We start from the raw sequence: 20,538 nt of genomic DNA, 5'->3' as shown, positions 1-20,538 counted from the left end.
AAACTGTTAGTAAACTAACTTAACATTTTTAGTAGACTATTAATAAATTTGTTTTTAAGTGAATTGAATCAATTGATAGTAAACTTATTTTTATTGTAAAATAAAAGTAATAAAGTTGAAACTAATTTAGTACATTTTTATAATCCTGTTGGTAAACTGATAGTAAATTAAGTAATAATTCATTTTAATATTTTATAATTTTAAAATAAAAAATAGTAATTTAGTTTTTAAGTAAACCGATAATAAACTGTTAGTAAATTTTTAGTAAGCCGATAATAGACTGTTAGTAAATTAAGTAATGACTTTTTTTTGTATATCAATAGTAAACCGATAGTTGATTGTTAGTAAATTTTTAGTAAACCGATAGTTAAATATTAGTAAACTGATTGTAAAATTAACAATGAACTTTTTTTATATATTGATAGTAAACCGATAGTTGACTATTATTATTATTATTATTATTATTATTATTATTATCATTATTATTAAAAATCAAGAAATTTTAAAAAGTAAAATGAATTCATAAATGATAACCTACGAAATAGTTACTAAATGATTAGCAATAAATAACACAAAAATAAGCAATCATTAACAAAAAGTTTTATTGGTCAAATTTGGGTATAAAATGTATTTTTATTGTTGATGGATTATTTAGTTGGTTACCAATGGGTGACCATTTAGTAAATTATAGTAAATCTATTATTAAATTTATTATGAAAGTGTAAGTAATCTATTGGTATATCATTAGTAACTCTTTAGTATGTTATTAGTAAGCTTAGTGTCCTGCAATTTAATTATCAATGCATGCTCATCTTGGTTAATGGTTACTAAATTTCACCAATAAGTAATATATTATGTATTATTGCACATTTAATATTAAACAAACAAAAATTTTCAAAAAAGTTTAGTAATAGGTTTCTTAACATTCACTAATAGTAAATCAAATTGTGTAAGGATATTTTTACTATTTTTTGATAAAATTTACTAGCAGGTTATCAAGTGAAAACTAATAAGTATCCCAAAATTCACCAACAATAACACTTTTGTATCAATATACTATGAAAATATGTGTACTATTGAAATACCCAAAATTTTCAAAAAAACTTTACTAATAGGTTTCCTAATATTCACCGATAATAAAACAATTTAAATCTTGATAGTATTGTTTTACGTTTGTTAATAGGTTACTAAAAATTTACTAAATGGCTACCAAATATTTTTACCGATAGGTTACACTTTCAACTATTAGATAATTCAAAAATAATTAATAAATATCCATAAAATTTTCTAATAGATTTCTAAAAGTTAACCAATGAAATTACACTAATTTGGTAGGTAACACATGCGTGTCCTATATTTAAGCATTAGTGTAATTCACTCCACTATAAATGATGTGTTATTCATTTGAATTCTAATAATATGAAAATTTACATTTTTCATTTTTGATGCTATTATTAGAATTTACTAAGCAATCATTAACAAGAAGATATAAATATGGAATGAAGAAAAAAGAAAGTGCGAGAGAAGTTATTATTAGCAGTGCTTGAAATGTTCAGTGTGACCTTTCATCAAACACTTTCCTATATTCTAATTTTTGTAACAGCCTATAGTGTTTCTCTGCTATAAAATTGAACTCTTCTTTTTTTTTTTGATAGGAAAGATCGAACTTTATTAATTAAACGATAATCAAAACAAGTTCGTTGACAGGGAAAGGAACATTCCCGTCAGAGATACAATCTTTTCCAATAAAGACACCCCATTTGGCTAACGCATGTGCAACTTGGTTGCATTGTCTTCGAACGTGTTTGAACCGTGCATTACGGTCTTCGACCAACGCCCTACAATCGTCTATAATCAATTGAACTGAGTCTATAGCGCTGTGGGGCTGATGAATTCTGTTGATAACAGAAGCTGCATCTGACTCGCAGTATAAGCATTCACCAGGGATTTCTGCTGCAACTTGGATACCAAACAGGACTGCTTGTGCTTCAGCAGCTTCCACATCTACCACTCCTCTTAATTGCTTCACCCCCCACCTGATAACATCCCCATTTGAACTCCTACACACCGCGCTCACCACCGAAGCTTGGTTCCTTAACGAAACAGCAGCGTCAGTATTCAATTTAATAGAGTTCAGTGGTGGAGGTTCCCATTCCAACGTGGAAACCGACCTGAGAACCTTAGAGATACGGTCTGAGCCTGCCTTATTTCCATGCATGCACGTAACACCTTTGAATAACACCTCAGGAGCATGTCGTCTATTACCAAAGACAATGTTATTCCTATCAGTCCAGATTGTCCATAAGCTCAAAATAAAGAGCTGAAGCTCATCGTCCTTGAGGGAGCTGAAAATCTGAGATAGCCAATCTGTCAGGTTGCTGCATTTAAAACTGTCTACACGCATGTTAAGTGGGGATAACAACCACAGGCCCCTAACCTCATCGCAGTCCTTGAGGGCATGCAGCTGAGATTCCTCCTTGACTCCGCATCTCGGGCACAGATTGGATAACTCGGGTAATCTCCGTGAAAGCTTTTCGTTGCATGGAAGAGCTTCGTGAAGGATTCGCCATAAGAAGTGGCGAATCTTAGGCTGAACGGGGCAGCGCCAAACTTTGTTCCACAAGCCATTGTCCGCATTATTGGAAGAAGAAGCAGTATTTCTACCCATAATTTTACAAGCTTGGTAATATCCGGATTTAACCGAATAAAAACCATTTTTATTTAGTGGCCAGAACAACTTATCTGGTGGCAAATTCCTGCTGATTGGAAGCTTCAAGATGTTAGTGACATCAGCCGAACAAAAATATTCATTAAGCTTTGCAGCATCCCAAAACCCGTCATTTGTCAAGAAGAAGCTAACTTTGCAACCCTCTGGAACGTTGGACGCACCCAACGGCTTCATGTAAGGAGCCGAAGTAATCCAGTTATCTTTGGTAGCATCAACGAACTCGCCATTGCCTATCCTCCATGCAAGACCTGAGTCGAGAACCCGTTTACCTTCCATAATGCTCTGCCACAAAAAGCTCGCTCCCCTTCTAGCCTTAGCATCCAGAAACTCCCTTCTAGGAAAATACTTGGCTTTTAACACCCTAGCACAAAGGGAATATGGATGTTGAATGAGTTTCCAGGCTTGTTTTGCTAGCATCGCCAGATTGAAAGCCCGGAGATTCCGAAATCCCAGCCCACCCTCCTTTTTCGGCTTACAGATAGCGTTCCAACTGACCCAAGCAATTTTCTTTTGATCGTCAGTCCCGCTCCACCAAAACTTGGATATGATACCTCTCATTTCATTACAAAAAGAGATAGGGAGCGCAAAACAACTCATAATATAGGTCGGTATCGATTGAGCAATCGATTTTATGAGAACTTCTCGCCCCGCTTTCGATAAAAATCTCTCTTTCCACCCAAGGATTCTCTTATGAAGCCGATCTCTGAGAAAGGCAAAAATAGGCTTCTTAGAGCGGCCAATCAATGTAGGCATGCCAAGATACTGCTTAAAACGATCCACCACTCTGAACCCCAACAAATCTGACAACGCGACAATGTTGTCCTGAGCAACTTTTGAACTGAAAAACATCTCAGACTTGTCGATATTGACAGTCTGACCAGAAGCTTGCTCGTAGGTATTAATAATGTCTTTCAAAGCCTGTCCCTCCCTCATAGTCGCTTTGATAAATAGGACGCTGTCGTCAGCAAAAAGCAAGTGGCTAATGCGAGGACCACCTCTGCAGGCCTTACCTCCTGAAATAACCTTATTCCGGACTCCCTTCCTAATGAGCGACGAAAAGCCCTCCGAGCACAGAAGGAATAGATAGGGGGAGAGGGGATCGCCTTGACGGAGACCCCGCTGAGGAAAAAGGAGGCCAAACGGCGCACCGTTTATCAGAAAAGTAAAAGAGACTGATGACACGCAAGCCATAACGAGTTTAATGAAATGAGAAGGAAAACCCATTTTCATCATAACTCGTTCAATAAAGCTCCACTCTACTCTGTCGTAGGCTTTGCTCATATCCAACTTAAGAGCAACCGAACCCGATCGGCCCTGTGACCGCTTAGCCATAGAATGAAAAATCTCAAAAGCAATCATAGCATTGTCAGTAATAAGTCTACCTGGAACGAACGCACTTTGTGACTCATCAATAACATCTGCGAGAACCCTTTTAAGTCTGTTAGCGATGACCTTTGCCATTAATTTGTAAATAACATTACATAAACTGATCGGGCGAAGATCTTTCAATGTCTCCGGGGCTGCAGTTTTCGGGATCAACGTTAAAAATGTGTGGTTTGCCCGATCTGGCATAACTCCAGTAGATAGAAAATTAAGAACACAATTTATCACATCACGACCAACTACGTGCCAATAGGAATTGTAGAATAGAACAGGCATTCCGTCAGGACCCGGAGCCTTCAATGATCCCATTTGTTTTAGTGCTGCTACAACTTCCTCTTCTTTATACGCCTGTTGGAGTTCGTCTACTTGTTCGGTAGTTAGGGCTGAATCAATGCAATCGATAACACTTTCTTGATTAATGGGATCCGACGTAGTGAATAGGTGCTTATAATAAGCTTCAATCACAGCGTGAATTTCTGCTCCGTATTTCCAATCTCCATTGTCATCCCGAATCCGTTGAATGAGGTTGTTTTTTTTACGATTAGACGCTTTATTATGAAAAAATTTTGTATTTCGGTCTCCTTCTCGTAACCAGTCAGCCCGAGATCGTTGCTTCCACATAATCTCTTCCTTATTAAGAATGTCATCAAGCTCCGCTGAAATTGCCGCCTCCCTCTCTAAATCACTCTGATTATCGCTGTTTTGGATCAGTAGCAGCTCGGCCATTTTATCCTTTTTTTGCTTATTTATGTTGCCAAAATTAGAACAAGCCCACGCCTTCAAGTTAGCTCCACAGTCCTCCACCCTTGTCATAAAATCAGCCGGCCACCTGCTCTCACTATTCCAAGCTGAATACACAACCTCGTCAAAAAGATCATGTGTCATCCACATTTGCTCAAAGCGAAATACCCTAGCGATTTTGCCACCGATCGAGGTGTTTGTAGACCCGGATGTATTCAACAATATTGGGCAATGATCTGACTTGTAGCGCGAAAGGTGAGACACTCGCCACCCCGGATACCCATCCTGCCAACTCTGGTTAGCCAGAAAACGATCAAGCCTTATCTGAATAAGCTCACTACCCCTTCTTCTATTAGACCACGTGAATTTGCTCCCGGAGAAACCCAAGTCTTCCAATCCGCACTCATCAATTGCTTCCTTAAACTTGTCCATATGCCCATGTTCGCTGCTTCTCCCGCCATCTTTTTCAGAATGAAATAAATGGAGGTTAAAGTCTCTGAAGAGAATTTGAGCTTGAGAAGCAACCTCACGACATTGCTTAATAAGCTCACAGGTCCGAGACTTATTATTGGATTCAGGCCATCCATAAACACCAACTCCCTTCCAAGAGAAATTGCCTGAAACATCATTCACAACAAAACCAATATAATTTGGAGAGAAATTAACAACTCTGACATCAACATGTTTTCTCCAAAAGAGCGCTAATCCTCCTCTCCTACCATCAGCATCAACAATAAAATTATAAAAGGCATCAAAACTACTACTAATACTACTAAACTCGCTTTGAACTAACTTAGTCTCAATTAAAAATAAAATGTCGGGGGAATTATTCTTCACAAATAATTTAAGAGCTCTAACCGTCCAAGGATTCCCCAATCCTTGGAGGTTCCAACTCATGATTTTCATTGCGTCCGGCGAGACTGAACGTCAGTCTCCGCCGATATCTCAATATTTTCGAACCGATCCAAAAACCCATCTCTAGCTTTCTTTGAGAAAAGGTTATTTGCATCCTCACCATGTGCCAAACTGCGAACTCTCTTTGATGTGCCCTTCTTGCTAGTGCCTCCTGTTTCTAGAGTAATCCCATATCTAACCCCTTTGCTACGGGTCCAGGACCCTTCCTTTCCAGCTTGTTTCAGCTGAGGTCGGTTAAACGTAGTGCCAGCAGTTTCAATATTTAAGCTGTTAGCCTCTTCATTGTTAGCCTGCTGAATGGAAACCTCGACCAATCCATCCCCATTCTCAACTTGGTTCACCTGCCCCATCTGGCCAGATACCAAATTGTTAATCCGCGTACCAGCATGTTCCTCTAAATGTGACCCAACACCATCATTCGCCTCAACTACATCTTCACCTTGCTGACTAAGGTTAAGAGCACGTCTAGCACCTGATGAATTACCATGCATATTAGATGGCGAATCAGATGTAGACTGCCCCTCCATATCTCTGTGTCGTAGATTTGTAGAATTCTTGCTACCCATCAAGCTACGTTTACGGGGAGTAGCTCGTAAAACGGGGCCATATGGCCAGTCAGACACTTCTATCTCTTCAGGTTTCACCTCGCAATCAGCCACAAGATGGTCTAGCATACCACACCAGTAACAGAAATTCTGGATGCGTTCGTATTTGAACGGGATCCAACATTGCTCACCAAGAGGGTTAATGATTTTAGTTCCTCTAGTAATTGGTTTAGAAACGTCCAGATTAACACGTACTCTACCATATCGGTTACATTCCCCACTCTCACCATCAACCTCCAATATTCTTCCTATCTTCGACCCTATCTTAGTAACGGCAGCCTTACCTCTACAATTCATCGGTAAGTTATATATCCTTACCCATGCCGGGCAATGTGTTAAAATCACATTATTAGGTTGCATATTCCCTGACAGAGGTTCAAAAAGGATTAGTTGCTTGTCAAAATTCCACGGAGCTTCACGTAAAATTCTGTTCTTATCAGTCTTTGAAAAAAATTCGCAAACGAACAAGTCTTCGCCAATATCCCGAAGAATAAAACCTCTCGCCAATCTCCAGGCACTCATCAACGCGTTCTTCATATGAGTCAGATTATATGGTTTCTGCGTTAATAGTTTCCCTACAAGGCTCAGCTCAGCCTTCTCATCAGCAAGATCATCGACAACATCCTCTAGCGTAATTGTTGCTTGCTCATCTTCCGTTAAACGCAGCTGAGAACAAGCTGCAATCAAACCTTCTTCCATCCCACCACACACAAACAGACCAGCAGTACCAAAAACCAGAAACGAAAGGAGACGCACAGCAGATAGGCGTAATCGGATCGAGAAACCGATGGAAAAACCTTCAGATAGAAGAAAAAAACCCTAACCCTAAAAAAATAGGGTAGAGAGAAAACTCCACGTGAAAACCGGGAGAGAATTTTTTATATTCTTTAAATTGAACTCTTCTTACATTTTCATGATTGTATTGAAAGCTAAGAAAACAAAATAAATTGCAAACTACCCAACAAACTATCAAATTGAACAATAAAAAACAACCAAGAGAAACAAATCAGTTAAAATTCAAAAACTACAAAATTAAAAATAATACCAATATACATCAGTGACATCAACAACACCAAACCCATAATCATCACCACCCAATCTCAGCAGCTGTGGCAGCGCAGTCGTCGGGAATTAGTAAGTAATCTGAGTTTCTAATGGCGTCTGAGTTTCTAATCGGCGGAAATGTCTAATTGTCTCAACATGCTTTATAAAAACATTCTTAGTATTTAATTCCTCCACTGCAACAACAAATTAGTAAATCAACCTAATCCCTAAATCACAAATTCGCGACTCTTTTAATTCTATAATCATGAATTATCAGAATTAAAATAATCAAATGAAAGTGTTCGGTGGTATGTACCTTTTAATTCAGCATCAGTAACAAAAAGTTTCTGCAAATCTAAAGGCGCTGGCTTCAATGGTCTTTCAATGATTTCTAGCGCGCGACAGCCATAGACATTTCTGGGTAAATGCATAAATCGTATTTTTTGCAATTAATTTTGGTCAATCCGTAAAAATCAAGTAGTTTTAGTCAATAGGTGCTCTTGAGAATATTTATATGTTTTAAGGGTTTTTGTCTAAAAAACTCAATTTTTTGTCCCAAAACTCTTGTCCACTTTCAAAAAGTAACTAAATTTTACATTTAATTTTTTTATATTACCCTTATTCAAAATCCACTAATGAATAAAGTGAAATAAATTGCATGTGGACTCTATATTAAATAGGGGTATTATAAGAAAAGTAAATAAAATTTTATATAACCTATACATAATAATTGCTTTTATTAAACTGTGTGATAAAGGCAAAGTGTACAACTCTATTGGGACAGAACAATCAATCTGTTTATTAACTTTTAATAAAAATTGCTTTTAATTAAAGTTAATAAAAATTGCTTTTAATTAAAGTTAATAAAAATTGATCACTATTTTATTAACTTTAATACTGTAGTGATCAATTTTTATTTTCAATGAGAATCAAAAGTACCATCGATTAACAAACCGCCACGTGCAGGGACGGAACAATCAATCAGAACGTCCGTCTCCGTCACCAGCCGCTAAAAAACCGTTAATTTTCGCGGGTTTTCCATGTAAAACAATGTCCGTACCATCGTAAACTCGAATATTCCTGTTTCTCTCACGTTTCCCCTCTCTCTGACTCTCCATGGGCTCTCATACTCTCCTAAACGACGTCGTTGAGAACGGCAACATCATGGCCAATCATCACGAATCCGATGACAGATCCGCCGTCATTTTTCTCGGCACCGGATGCTCCAGCGCCGTTCCCAACGCAATGTGCTTGATCCAGCCGTCCGATCCGCATTGTCACGTTTGCTTCCAGTCCCTCTCCATTCCACCGGAGCAAAACCCTAACTACAGGTTCAATAAGATCTCTATTGATTTATTTTAATTTAGTTTCAACTGCATTTCAATTAATTGATTATTTGAAATTTGATTATAATTATAGGTGCAATACATCTCTGCTCATAGATTTTCATAGCGAGAGTAATGATTCTAAACACAGCTATATATTGATTGATGTTGGAAAGACATTCAGAGAGCAAGTTCTTAGATGGTTTACTTTCCACAAGATTCCTCAAGTTGATTCCGTAAGTTCGTTTTTCGGTAGTTAATTCGTAGAATTTGGAATAGCCGGTTGTCGTTGATGGATTATGATGCATTTATGTACTGATTTATTGTTTTTCGATTAAAAATTGCAGATTATTTTAACACATGAACATGCTGATGCAGTTCTTGGTCTTGATGATGTGCGTGCTGTTCAACCGTTTAGTCCTACTAATGATATTGATCCGACTTCTATTTACTTAAGTCAGGCTGCCATGGATAGGTACTTTTCCTTTCCTGCTTATCCAGCTAATGCACTATAAACTTTATATGTTTTTGTAATGTTACAGTGTAAGCGTAAGACAGTCACAGAAATGTGATGCTTTATTATGCCTGTGGTTTTTTTTCGGTATATAGCAAGGTTTTTTGAGTTTATTAGCAATTAGAGTACCAAATATATACAAAATGTGGTTACTCTAATTATAGTTATGTTTTCTTTGTAAAGATTTCCGTTTTTTGTTAGTGATGATAAATGATCCAAGACAAAGATTTAAGTGTATATAATTTTTGATAATTTATTGGTCGATTGTTTAAGATAAGCATTAGGATGATTCTCAAAAGAATGTCAAGGGAATTGATATATGTCCTACAAGCTTCAATTTTTTTTAACTTATTTGAACTATGAAGAATCAAAGAATTTGGATTTTTTCCGCTGAATAAAAATTTGTATCATTAGTTGGAGTTTGTTTTAAATCAATATGATGCAATTGAAGATATGCTCTTGTTACTGGTTAGGAAGTGCTGAAGGAGTTGTAGTTATTGTTTTCTTTTTCTTTGAGTGTCCACCTAGGATTTATTAATTGTTGCTGCGACATAGCAAAACTCAAAGAAATTTGCAAGGAGGATAAAAATCCTGTTTTTGGTATTTGTAGAAAAATGTATATGCCAAGAATTGTGGCTTATTGTTTCTGTTAGCTTGATGAGACATCTCTTTGCTTCATTATTAGTCACTTTATCTTTTACATGAATATGTCATCCTCAATCATCAACTTTAAAGTATTCATTTTAATGATGCCTCATTCACTGCAATTATGCATAAAACTACTGTTAAACACAATCTGAATACTAACACTACACCTGCAGTGTAAAGATACTGCCAGACTCGGCTACTTTCGTGATAATTATTAGGTTTTGTGGAAAAGCAAAGTGATACCTTATGTAGACTTTTATTTTAACTTTTTGGTGAGCTTACAGCAGTTTCACTTAATAAGAGTTTTGATATTGGATTATGTTTTGTCTTTAAAACAGTATTGCCGTGAAATTTCCATACCTAATAAAGAAAAAGTTGAAGGAAGGTCAAGAAATAAGACGGGTATCACAGATAGACTGGAAGATAATAGAGGAAGACTGCAAGAGACCATTTGTTGCTTCAGGATTAAAATTTGTGCCTTTGCCAGTTACGTGCTCTAAATCTTTCTTAAATATATATCATATGATAAATGCAGACACATTCATATAAGCACATTTTACTTCCACAGTCCTTTGTTATTTTAAGTCTATTCACTAATACAGGTGATGCATGGGGAAGATTATATTTCCTTGGGTTTTCTTTTTGGTGAAAAAAGTAGAGTAGCTTACATATCTGATGTTTCACGCTTCCCTGAAAGTACAGAGTATGGTGAGTTCTATGTAAATCATCTTTCTTGTTATATTAATAATTGATGCACATTATGAGGCTCTTAGTACCTGAGAGTTGAACATTATTTGGTTCACCTTCTTAAATGGACAAATAACTATTGTTTGTGGATGTGTTAAACAGACTATTTTCAGCTAGATTTATATCTATCTTTATTTAAGTTCATTTAGAAAATTCTTGATTGTTTCAGTAATTTCAAAAGCTGGTGCTGGGCAACTGGATCTTCTCATCTTGGACACTTTGTACAAGGTTAGTCACCAAAACATGTTTTATGCATGTTTGCACACCTCTTAATAGTTTTATAATTACCAAGAAGTGCAATGATTGAGATCCAATGAACTTACATGCTTGCTCATCCATATCTATGCATGCTAGCATTGGAAGCAAGTTATGCAATATGCCTGAAAATGAGTGTCTGCATAGATGCGTGCGTTTCCATAAATTAGCCACTAGCTATGAATATGTAAATGAAGAAGAATTGTTGCTAGATGTCCAATAAATGAGGTGGCTCAACTAGTTTGTACCATTCATTTATGCTACTTTTTTCTACTTATGGAAATCTCATTCCCTATTTCCTCCTTTTGTCAATGATACACGTAGCTAGGCTTTCGAGACTTGTTTCTGTTTTATGCTTTAGTCTTTTGATAATTTCTATGAGTTAGTAGTTGATGATGTCCTCCTTGCCTCCTCTCTGCAGACCGGTTCCCATAATACTCACTTCTGCTTTCCTCAGGTTCGTTTGTAGACCCCTATCGCGTATTTTTTTTGGGAATATACTGTTACTGACGTTTCTACTAATGCAGACCCTTGAAGCTGTGAAGAGATTATGTCCTAAGAGAGCCCTTTTAATTGGAATGACACATGAGTTTGATCATCACAAGGACAATGATTTCCTAAGAGAATGGTCCAATAGGTACGTCAGTACTTAATTTGACAATCATGGCTTGTTGATGAAATATTGAAATTGCAGTCCGAGTCATAATTGACATCCTTCTAGAAGTTGAACCAAACATCAGTTCGATAAAGAATCTTATGCTAATTGTTTGCGTTGCAGGGAAGGAATACCAGTGCAGCTTGCGCATGATGGAATGAGAGTTCCTATAGATTTATGATAAGGTAAGTATAGTTTTGTGATAAGAGTATGCATTTTTTACTCATCAAATAGAACATTCCGTTGTCAATAAATAAGAACGTTTATTAAATCATATCATAAGTTACAGATGTTAGGAATGCATTTCTGCCACCCTTCAAATCTGAGGTGAGAATACATATAAGTAACTCTATGATTGTACCATTCCACTTCTCCAATCACTAAAATGTTTTCTGTTGCGTTGCCAGTAGCATCGAGGCAAATATGAAATGTGAACTGGTTTTGCCACTCCTATATGCAGGTTGAGATAGGAGCTATCAGTTGTCGCGCTATAACAGGAGAAGTAAACGAAGCTGAAATTATTTATAGCTTTAGCAGCTAACTATGCGACAGCCGAAACTTTTTTTTTTTTGAAATGGAAACAGAAAGCATATAGAAGGGGGAATCATATGAAACTTGTGCTTGCACAAATTACAACCTTTACTTAATATTTACCCCCATTTTATAAAAAATATTGTGTGCAAATATTTACCCTTTTCCTCCACACACACATATATATATCCTCGTCAAAAACAAATCAGATAGTACTAGATACTACCCAATCTAACCGTGCCTTTAGAACCATCCATGTCTTATACAAAATTCAGACATGGATTTTCTAAATTACATGAGAAAAGCAAAACCCTCAGCCAACCCAGACATGGGCCCTCCTGACATGACCCTTAGTCAATCAAGGCTCAATTCAAGTTTTGTTTATGAATGGAATATAGGTGGCCTTCCTGCATACAAATCCTTAGTCTTCTCTAACATATGACTATGGCGGCCAATGCTTACAAAACCCAAACAAATGTTCAAGACAAAGCCATTCTTGAACTTCTCATAGCAGGATTCTCAGGACAACTATCTAATCCAGGAGCAACATCTAGACATTCTTAATGACATACGAGTTACTGAGAAAGGAACCCCTATCCTAAATGAATAGGGAAATCTTTTTCAAGATGCAGTGTCCACCTTGATCATTATGATATTTTTACATTTTATTGGAGATCCACATAACTCCTATCCAATCTTAGATGTAGGAAGCTGAGTGATTTCCAATATTCCAAAAACACCCTCCTAACTAAAGTTATCCTTAAGGAAGATTTCAATCAGCTTTTCTGGAAAGAAAAATTTCTAGTAGGCCTCACAACCCTTCTCAGCATTAAGGTCGGAGACCTCATCAAACAAAAGTTTGGTAAACCAATACTTTAACATGCTCACTTATAAATAGTTGGTCAGCTTAACCCAATAGGTAGGATTACAAAACAAGTCCTGATGCCTCCTAAAAAGAGTAAGGACAAAAAAAAAACCCATTACAATTACCCTCTACAGACACCACATCAAAATCAATCAAATCTTTGATTGATATGGTCGTAGAAGGAGACAATGAAAGTAAATTGCAACGAAGTTCTTTTTCAAGTAGTCAACCTAGTTCTTCGGCTATCCAAATCGCCAGAAATATTACTGCATTGTAAAATCTTACATCACAGCCAACATAGGCAGGAACATCAGGTATAGCATCTGAACTGATTTCTACAAACAAAGAGAAGGGAATTACATTGCAAAACACCGCTTCTCAAAAAATTCACAAAGCGACTCATCACAATCTTTTTAGATTATTTTTAGTCAGCAAGACACAAAATCAGCTTCTTAATATTTTTTAAAAACAAATCTTGAAACTTACTAATCATAGAGGATAATTTTTTCCATAAAAATCCCCTCCTGGCAGTAAAAAATGTTTTTCCAAAGAGTTGGTATTTCATGAGATTTATAAAAACCTAAGTCTTACTACCAAGCCATTTTGAAAGTGACAAAGTCAGCCGCTTTCAAATATTTTATTTTGCAGACAAGATTTGCCAAGACCTTGCATTTTCAACCTGCAAAATAAAAAGAATCTTGTCTCCAAGTCAATAGGGTTATGATTTAGCAAAACCGAGATATTTTCCGATTTCTTTCTAAACTAACTTAACACATTACAAATTATATAATTATTAGGACTACTAGTAGACCTGGTTAAATTCATTTCTTATGCAAAATTTTGGGGGAAGCCATTCTTGGCTAATCTATTTTGATGAGAAACCCAATTACAATTGTTCCAAATTAGTTTTCGCAATGGTGTGATTATTTTTTTGGCCATTATGGAAATTCTCATTCCCCCAGCCCGAAATGCATATAACTATTTTTACACCACTTACAAACAAACAGACCAATAAAAAAGACTTTTCAGCCTTTTTCACTTACGTTCAACAAAAATTACACCTTGGGTTCTGGCTTACTACTACAACTACAACATAAAACCCAATGGTCTTGCCATTTTGATTCGAAAATTCAAAGTCAAATGGTGGGACAAGTATAAGACCATCAACAAATGTTCCATATATGTGGTTTATAACCAGTTAGTCAAGAGAGCACATGTCTAGAGCATTACAAATTCAGCAACCTCCACATTTGTTTTTCCAAAAGTCTCTTGCCTAGAATCTCCTAGCCCAAAACAAAAGTAAAGAAGAATACTTTACAATCATGCATCAACTACTTGGTACTAGGCCCAGTTCGTCTATATTTGCACAATAAGACGCTGACTTCGAACCTATTATAAATTTAGGTGACGATATGATTGCTTTAATATTTTCTCATGTTTCCAAAAGGAAATAGGCTCTACCATTTGTATGTATATTTTGTTATTATTGTTATTGTTATTATAAAAAAAAAGATGACAAAACACAAAAGACAAGAAGGGACAACACCCACATAGAGCAGCAGACGATCCACATGAAATACAACCTTCTCATTTATAAACATAATTCAAGCACATGGCAACAGCCCCATCAGCCAGTTACCCACACTCAATTATTCAGTCCACTACAAGAAAGGTTTTAGACAACTAACACTCAAGACAAGAGGCTCCTTGCCAGCTACCATACATTATAAACTTTCAAATTGAAGCACATGGCTCTCGACCACATGCTTTAAATAATAGAGGAACATCTTATACGATCTAAGGTCACGAAACTCTATTAAAAAGTGAGGAAAACCTTAATTGAGACATACCTTCGAGAGAAATATAAACAAAGAGAATTGTGAATGGCCTTTTGGATTGTTTAATATTCATTCATTTGGAATTACATATTCAAAATATCTAAACTAATTCTTAATCCAAACCCTCTGAAATTGTATCTCGTTTTTTACAATTACTTACTTAATATTTGTACTTTACAATTGATAAGAAGTAACTTGATTTACAATCTGATTTTTATAGAAAACTGTAAAAGTACATTTATAAATCTTGAATATGAGTAAGCTTTATGATTTAATTTTAAAATCCATGCTTTTGTTTTAAACAATTTTAGAGCCCTCACTCCCTAGAAGTGAATGTGGTTCAACATCCAGAGCCCTCTTTATGTGTCAATATCACATGTTTTAGTCTTTTGTGGACTCAAAGAATAAGAATATCATCTCGCCACTCACATTCATAGAAAGTAGCCCAGGGCAAACAATCTCCTTTTTTTATCATATAAAGTATTGTATCTATTGCAACCTAAAAGCATGTATCAAACTTTTAATGACAATCACCGTGTTCACTCGTGCTTTGTGGTTCTTTCACTCCTTTAATCAGAGGCCAAATTTTTTCGGTCGTGTGGGTGAAAGGAAAGGTTGTTGAAGAGGTTACGAATTCGGAGTAGAGCAAGTACCTCTAGAAAGATTGATTCCTTAAATACTCAGTTGCCTTATAATTTTCCTTTTTAAGTAAACCAACCGCGTTCACCGGAAAATGCAATTAGAGAAAGACAATTAGCATTACCTTTCGTTATAAATAGGGTTATATAGATTATACAATCTACTACGATTCCCTTAATCCTTTAACATAACACTAACATTATTTAAAACAAAAGCATGAATTGTAAAACTGGAGTATAAAGCTTACTCATATTGAAGATTTGTAAATGTGTTCTTACAGTTTTCCGTAAAATCAGATTGTAAAACAAACTACTTCTTATCAATTGTAAAGTACAAATATTAAGTAAACATTGTAAAAAAAAAACGAGATATAATTTCAGAGGGTTTAGATTAAAAATTGGTCTAGATCTTTTGAATATGTAACTCCAAAGGAATGAAAACTAAACAATCCAAAAGCCTATTCGCAATTCTCTTTGTTTCTCTCTCTCTCTCTCTCTCTCTCTCTCTCTCGAAGGTGTGTCACAACTAAGGCTTTCCTCATTTTTTTTATAGAGTTTTGTGGCATTGGATCTTGTAAGATGTTCCTCCATTATTGAAAACATGTGGTCCAGAGCCATATGCATCAATATGGAAGTTTGTAAGCTATGGTAGCTAGCAGAGACCTTCTTATCTTGAGTGGTAGTTAAAACCTTTTTTGTAGTATACTGAATAACTGAGTGTAGGTGGCTGGCTGATGGGGTCGATGCCATGTGCTTCAATTTTGTTTGTAAATGAGAAGGCTGCATTCCATATGGATCGTCTGGTGCTCCATGTGGGTGTTGTCCTTTCTTGTCTTTTGTGTTATATTGTTTTGTACTTTGTTTATAATAACAATAAAATATACATATAAATAGTAGAGCATATTTTCTTTTGGAAACAGGAGAAAAAAATAACAAAACAATCATCCTTGTTGTGTCACTAAATTTATGATAGGTTCGGATTTTGAGTCTGATTGTGCAAATGCAGACGATCTAGGCCTAGTCTCAAATAGTAGTTATATGATTGTAAAGTATTCTTCTTCATTTTTGGCTTGGGTAAGGAAAGTATAGGCATGAGACTTTTGGGCCAAAAATATAGAAGTTGCTGGATTTGTAATGGGCTGGAAATGTGATATCTTGATTAACCAGTTATGAACCGCATATGTGGAACATTTGTTAATAGACTTGTACTTGACCCACCATTTGGCTTTGAATCTTCGAGTCAAAATGGTAAGACCATTGGGCTCTATGTTGTAGTCGAAGTACCAAGCCAAAATCCAAAGTAGAATTTTTTTTGAACAGAATTGAAAAAGGCTAAAAAGTTTTTTTTCTTGGTTTGTTGGGTTATATATAGTGTAAAAATAGTTATGTGCATTATGGGCTTGGGAAATGAGAATTTCCAGAATGACCCAAAAATAATCTCATCATTGCAAAAACTAGTTTGGAACAATTGTAATTGGATTTTTCTCATCAAAATAGATTAGCCAAGAGTGGTTTCCCTATAAAATTTGAACAAAAAATGAATTCAATCAGGTCTACTAGTAGTTCTAATAATTGTAAAATTCGTAACGTGTTTGGGTAGTTTGAAAAAAAAAACTAAGAAAGATTTCAGATTTGCTAAATTCCGACTTCATTGACTTGGAGACGAGATTTTTTATATTTGCAGGTTGAAAATACAGGGTCTTATAACACCTTTTCGATCCTACCCTGACGTTAAAAACTTGTCAATTTTACTCTATTTCGCATTTTATTGTTCAATTGTACCCTGAAATATTAAATTGACGTCTTTTTCATTTTGAAAAATTTTCAAAAACATTCTCCATGTATAGCATATATTAATTGTACATGTTTAAAATTTATTTAGTTTTAGTTAAATTAATTAAGAATTTAAATTAGTTTTAATTTGATTATGGATTTTAGTTAGTTTTTAAAAATAAAGGACTTAGTTGTACTTTTTTAAATGAAAATGAATTACTTTTATCTTTAAACATGGTTAATTGAAGGGTTAATTACATATAAAATCACCACCTTTACACGAATTTTCAAAAATAACACGACCTTTAAAACGTGTCAATTCAGGGCATGACCTTTCATTTTTTTTCAAAAACAACGTGGGCACGTTTTTTGATAAAATTTTGCTGAAAGTGCCACGTGTCACGCCACGTCAGCAAAAATGCCAATAAAAATGTGTCCGTGTTATTTTTGAAAAAAAAAAAACGAAAGGTGGTGCCCTGAATTTCCATGTTTTAAAGGTCGTGTTATTTTTGCAATTTCGTGTAAAGGTGGTGATTTTATATGTAATTAACTCTTAATTGAATGATTTCATCATTTAAGTAAAAAGATTGACAAAAATTAAAAAATTGGGTTCAATTGAAACGATAAAATGCAAAATAGGGTAAAATTGACAAAGTTTTCAATGTTAGGATAGGATCGAAAAGGGGATAAAAGGTCGGAGCTTTTTAAGAAATTATGCCAATTTTTTAAAAGCGGCTGACTTTGTCACTTCCAAAATTGCTTGATAGTAGGATTGGAGTTTGTAAATTCCATGGTTTAAAATATCATACCTTTAAAAAAACGTTTTGTACTTCCATAAGGGAGTTTTATGGAAAATTTCATCCTTGGTTAATACGTTTTGAAGACTTCTAAAAAAAATATTGAGAAACTGATTTGCGTCTTGCTGACTTAAAACAATCTGATAAGATTGTGTTGAGTCGATTTGTAAATATTTTGAGAAGCGTTGTTTTGAAATGAAATTACCTTCTCTTTATTAGAAATAGGTTCAGATGTTATACCTGATGTTTCTGTCGGTGCTGGCTAAGATGTAAGATTTTGTAATGCTAGTAATATTTATGGCGATTTGAAAAGAGATGTCATCAAATTTTGGATAGCCGAAGAACTAGGCTGAATACTTGAAGAACAATTTTGTTGTAATTTACTTTCATTGTCTCTTTCTATGACCATATCAATTCAAGATCTGATTGGTTTTGATGTGGTGTATGTAGAAGGTATTTGAAAGGGTTTATTGTCATTGCTCTTTATGGGAGGCGTTAGGACCTGTTTTGTAAGAACTCTCTAGTTAGAATGTGAGGGATGAAATTTATATCTTCTTTGATATATTCTATATCATAATAAAAAATACTCAAAATAATTTGTCAACGAGCAAACATTTGTTTAGAAGTTATATTTTGGATTTTCTTTTGTAAAACGTTTTTTAGATTTACAATTAATTCGTAATAATTTTTTTTATTAGTACGCTTTGCAATTCTGAATGCATTTGGCAATGGAAATAATAAGTGTTTTGAAATTCCTTCATAACCTAAATCTAATGCATCAATTTCAACAATTTTAAGTGCAGCTGGATCAGCAATATGCAAGCATGGAATGCATGATACTTATACTATCCTAATGTGTTGGTTTTGACCATGGCGCCAGATTTTTTTTTTTAACCTATCATGCAATTACTTAGCAAGACGATTAATATATGATCAAAAATCTAGAACAAAATTCAGACTTCCTAATAACTTTTGTAATGTGTTTTATCTAGTATCTAATTTGGAAATTTATATGCAAATTGTCATGATTGTCAATTGGGTTAACAGTTCCTTGAAAAATATAAGGATCCAATAATCTAACAAGTGTTTAGAAAAGTGATTTTTGGTCTTAGAGACCAATAAATCATTTTTCTTTGTAACATAAAAAAATATCTCTAGATGTTTGAAATGTTGTTCTATTGAATTTGAGAATATTAGAATATCATTAATGTAAACAATACAAAATTTGAAAACTGGATTAAAAATGTCATTCATGATCCTTTAAAACTCAGATGGCGCATTTTTTTTATTACAAATGGCTTGACATTCCATTCAAATTGTTTAAATGGGATCGTAAATGTGGTTTTGTAACGATGCTTCGAGTCATTTTGTATTTGCCAAAATTCTGATTTCATATCAGGCCCAAATGCCTCCTAAAAAGAGCATGGACCAAAAATCTGTTACAATTACTCTCTACAGATACCAAATCAAAACCAATCAATTCTTGAATTGATATGGTCGTAGAAGGAGACAATGAAAATATATTACAACATAGTTCTTCTTCAAGTACTCAGTCTAGTTCTTCGACTATTCAAAATTGGATGGCATCTCTTTTCAAGTCGTCAGAAATATTACTGGCATTACATAATCTTACATCCTAGCCAGCACTGGAAGGAACATCAAAGATAACATCTAAACCCATTTCTACAAAAAAAAAAAAAAGAATTTCATTGCAAAACATCGCTTTAAAAAAAATGCAAAGCGACTCTACACAATTTTCTCAAATTGTTCTTAAGTCAGCGATATATATATATGAAAAAGTTGAAAGTGAGAATGGAATGAATACAATCTTCCTGGGTAGGATTTGAGCCTACGGTCAATCACTTAACATCCAACCGTTCTACCACCAAGTAATTGACGAACGACAGGAGATTAGATCTCATAAAGTTCAATTTTCATTCTCAACTTATTGACCAATATGAACTCGAAGTTTCCTTTTTAACTTCCGGAATTTCTTGGTTTCATGCCGGGCCAACCTAATGAGATGGGGACTTTTTGGACATATCTTTGGATATTGCGAAGTCTTTTTAAGATGTTGTTTGTATATTTTTTATCTTTCAGAATCCCTTTCCTTGACAATTTAGCATTGATTGTTCAATTACATGTCTGTTAATCTATTTATATTTGTATTTTCAAAGAGGACATGGTCAAGTAGCAGCAACAAACGAGACTCTCTTTCTACTTTCTACTTGTAACCATGTCGCAAGAAGGTGATTTTTGCCCTTGTAGTCAAAATCACCTTCCCATCCCTTAAATCTTCTACCTTATATGAAATAAAAGATTTTTATTATTTGTTATCAGATTTTTCTTTTTTTTTCTTTCTGACTTTTGTACCTTTGGTGGGTGTTACTCTTCTCCATTGATGAAGCTTATGGTAGACATTGTTTAGTTTTAGTTTTAAGATCAGTTTACTGATTTGAAATTTTACAACAAGAATTATGTCCTTAGATTTGTTATAAATTTAAAGAATTTATTGTAATTTTTTTAGATCTGTAAA

The 20,538-nt window shown here is 34.9% G+C and overlaps 1 protein-coding gene across 4 annotated transcripts; it reads left to right on the top strand.

The window, feature by feature from the left end:
* Positions 1 to 8,350: 8,350 nt before the first annotated feature.
* LOC126680899 (putative hydrolase C777.06c) lies at positions 8,351 to 19,021 on the top strand. 4 transcript variants are annotated; one of them, XM_050376168.2, is made up of 11 exons: positions 8,351 to 8,747; positions 8,836 to 8,977; positions 9,089 to 9,216; positions 10,242 to 10,389; positions 10,506 to 10,611; positions 10,820 to 10,878; positions 11,327 to 11,362; positions 11,433 to 11,542; positions 11,684 to 11,745; positions 11,850 to 11,887; positions 12,021 to 12,244. In XM_050376168.2, exons 1-9 carry the CDS (start codon positions 8,533 to 8,535, stop codon positions 11,739 to 11,741), a joined length of 1,002 nt encoding a protein of 333 aa, XP_050232125.1. In that variant the 5' UTR covers positions 8,351 to 8,532; the 3' UTR covers positions 11,742 to 11,745; positions 11,850 to 11,887; positions 12,021 to 12,244. The 4 variants fall into 4 exon arrangements, with proteins under 4 accessions (XP_050232125.1, XP_050232126.1, XP_050232128.1 ...); XM_050376169.2 differs by having other exon boundaries at positions 11,968 to 12,244; XM_050376171.2 differs by lacking the exons at positions 11,850 to 11,887; positions 12,021 to 12,244 and adding an exon at positions 18,806 to 19,021.
* The last annotated feature ends 1,517 nt before the right edge of the window (positions 19,022 to 20,538 follow it).

The sequence above is a fragment of the Mercurialis annua genome, linkage group LG5 (assembly GCF_937616625.2).
Source record: "Mercurialis annua linkage group LG5, ddMerAnnu1.2, whole genome shotgun sequence".
NCBI classification, from domain to species: domain Eukaryota; kingdom Viridiplantae; phylum Streptophyta; class Magnoliopsida; order Malpighiales; family Euphorbiaceae; genus Mercurialis; species Mercurialis annua.
Note: the sequence above shows the minus strand (reverse complement) of the source record. Positions and strands in the feature narration are given on the sequence as shown.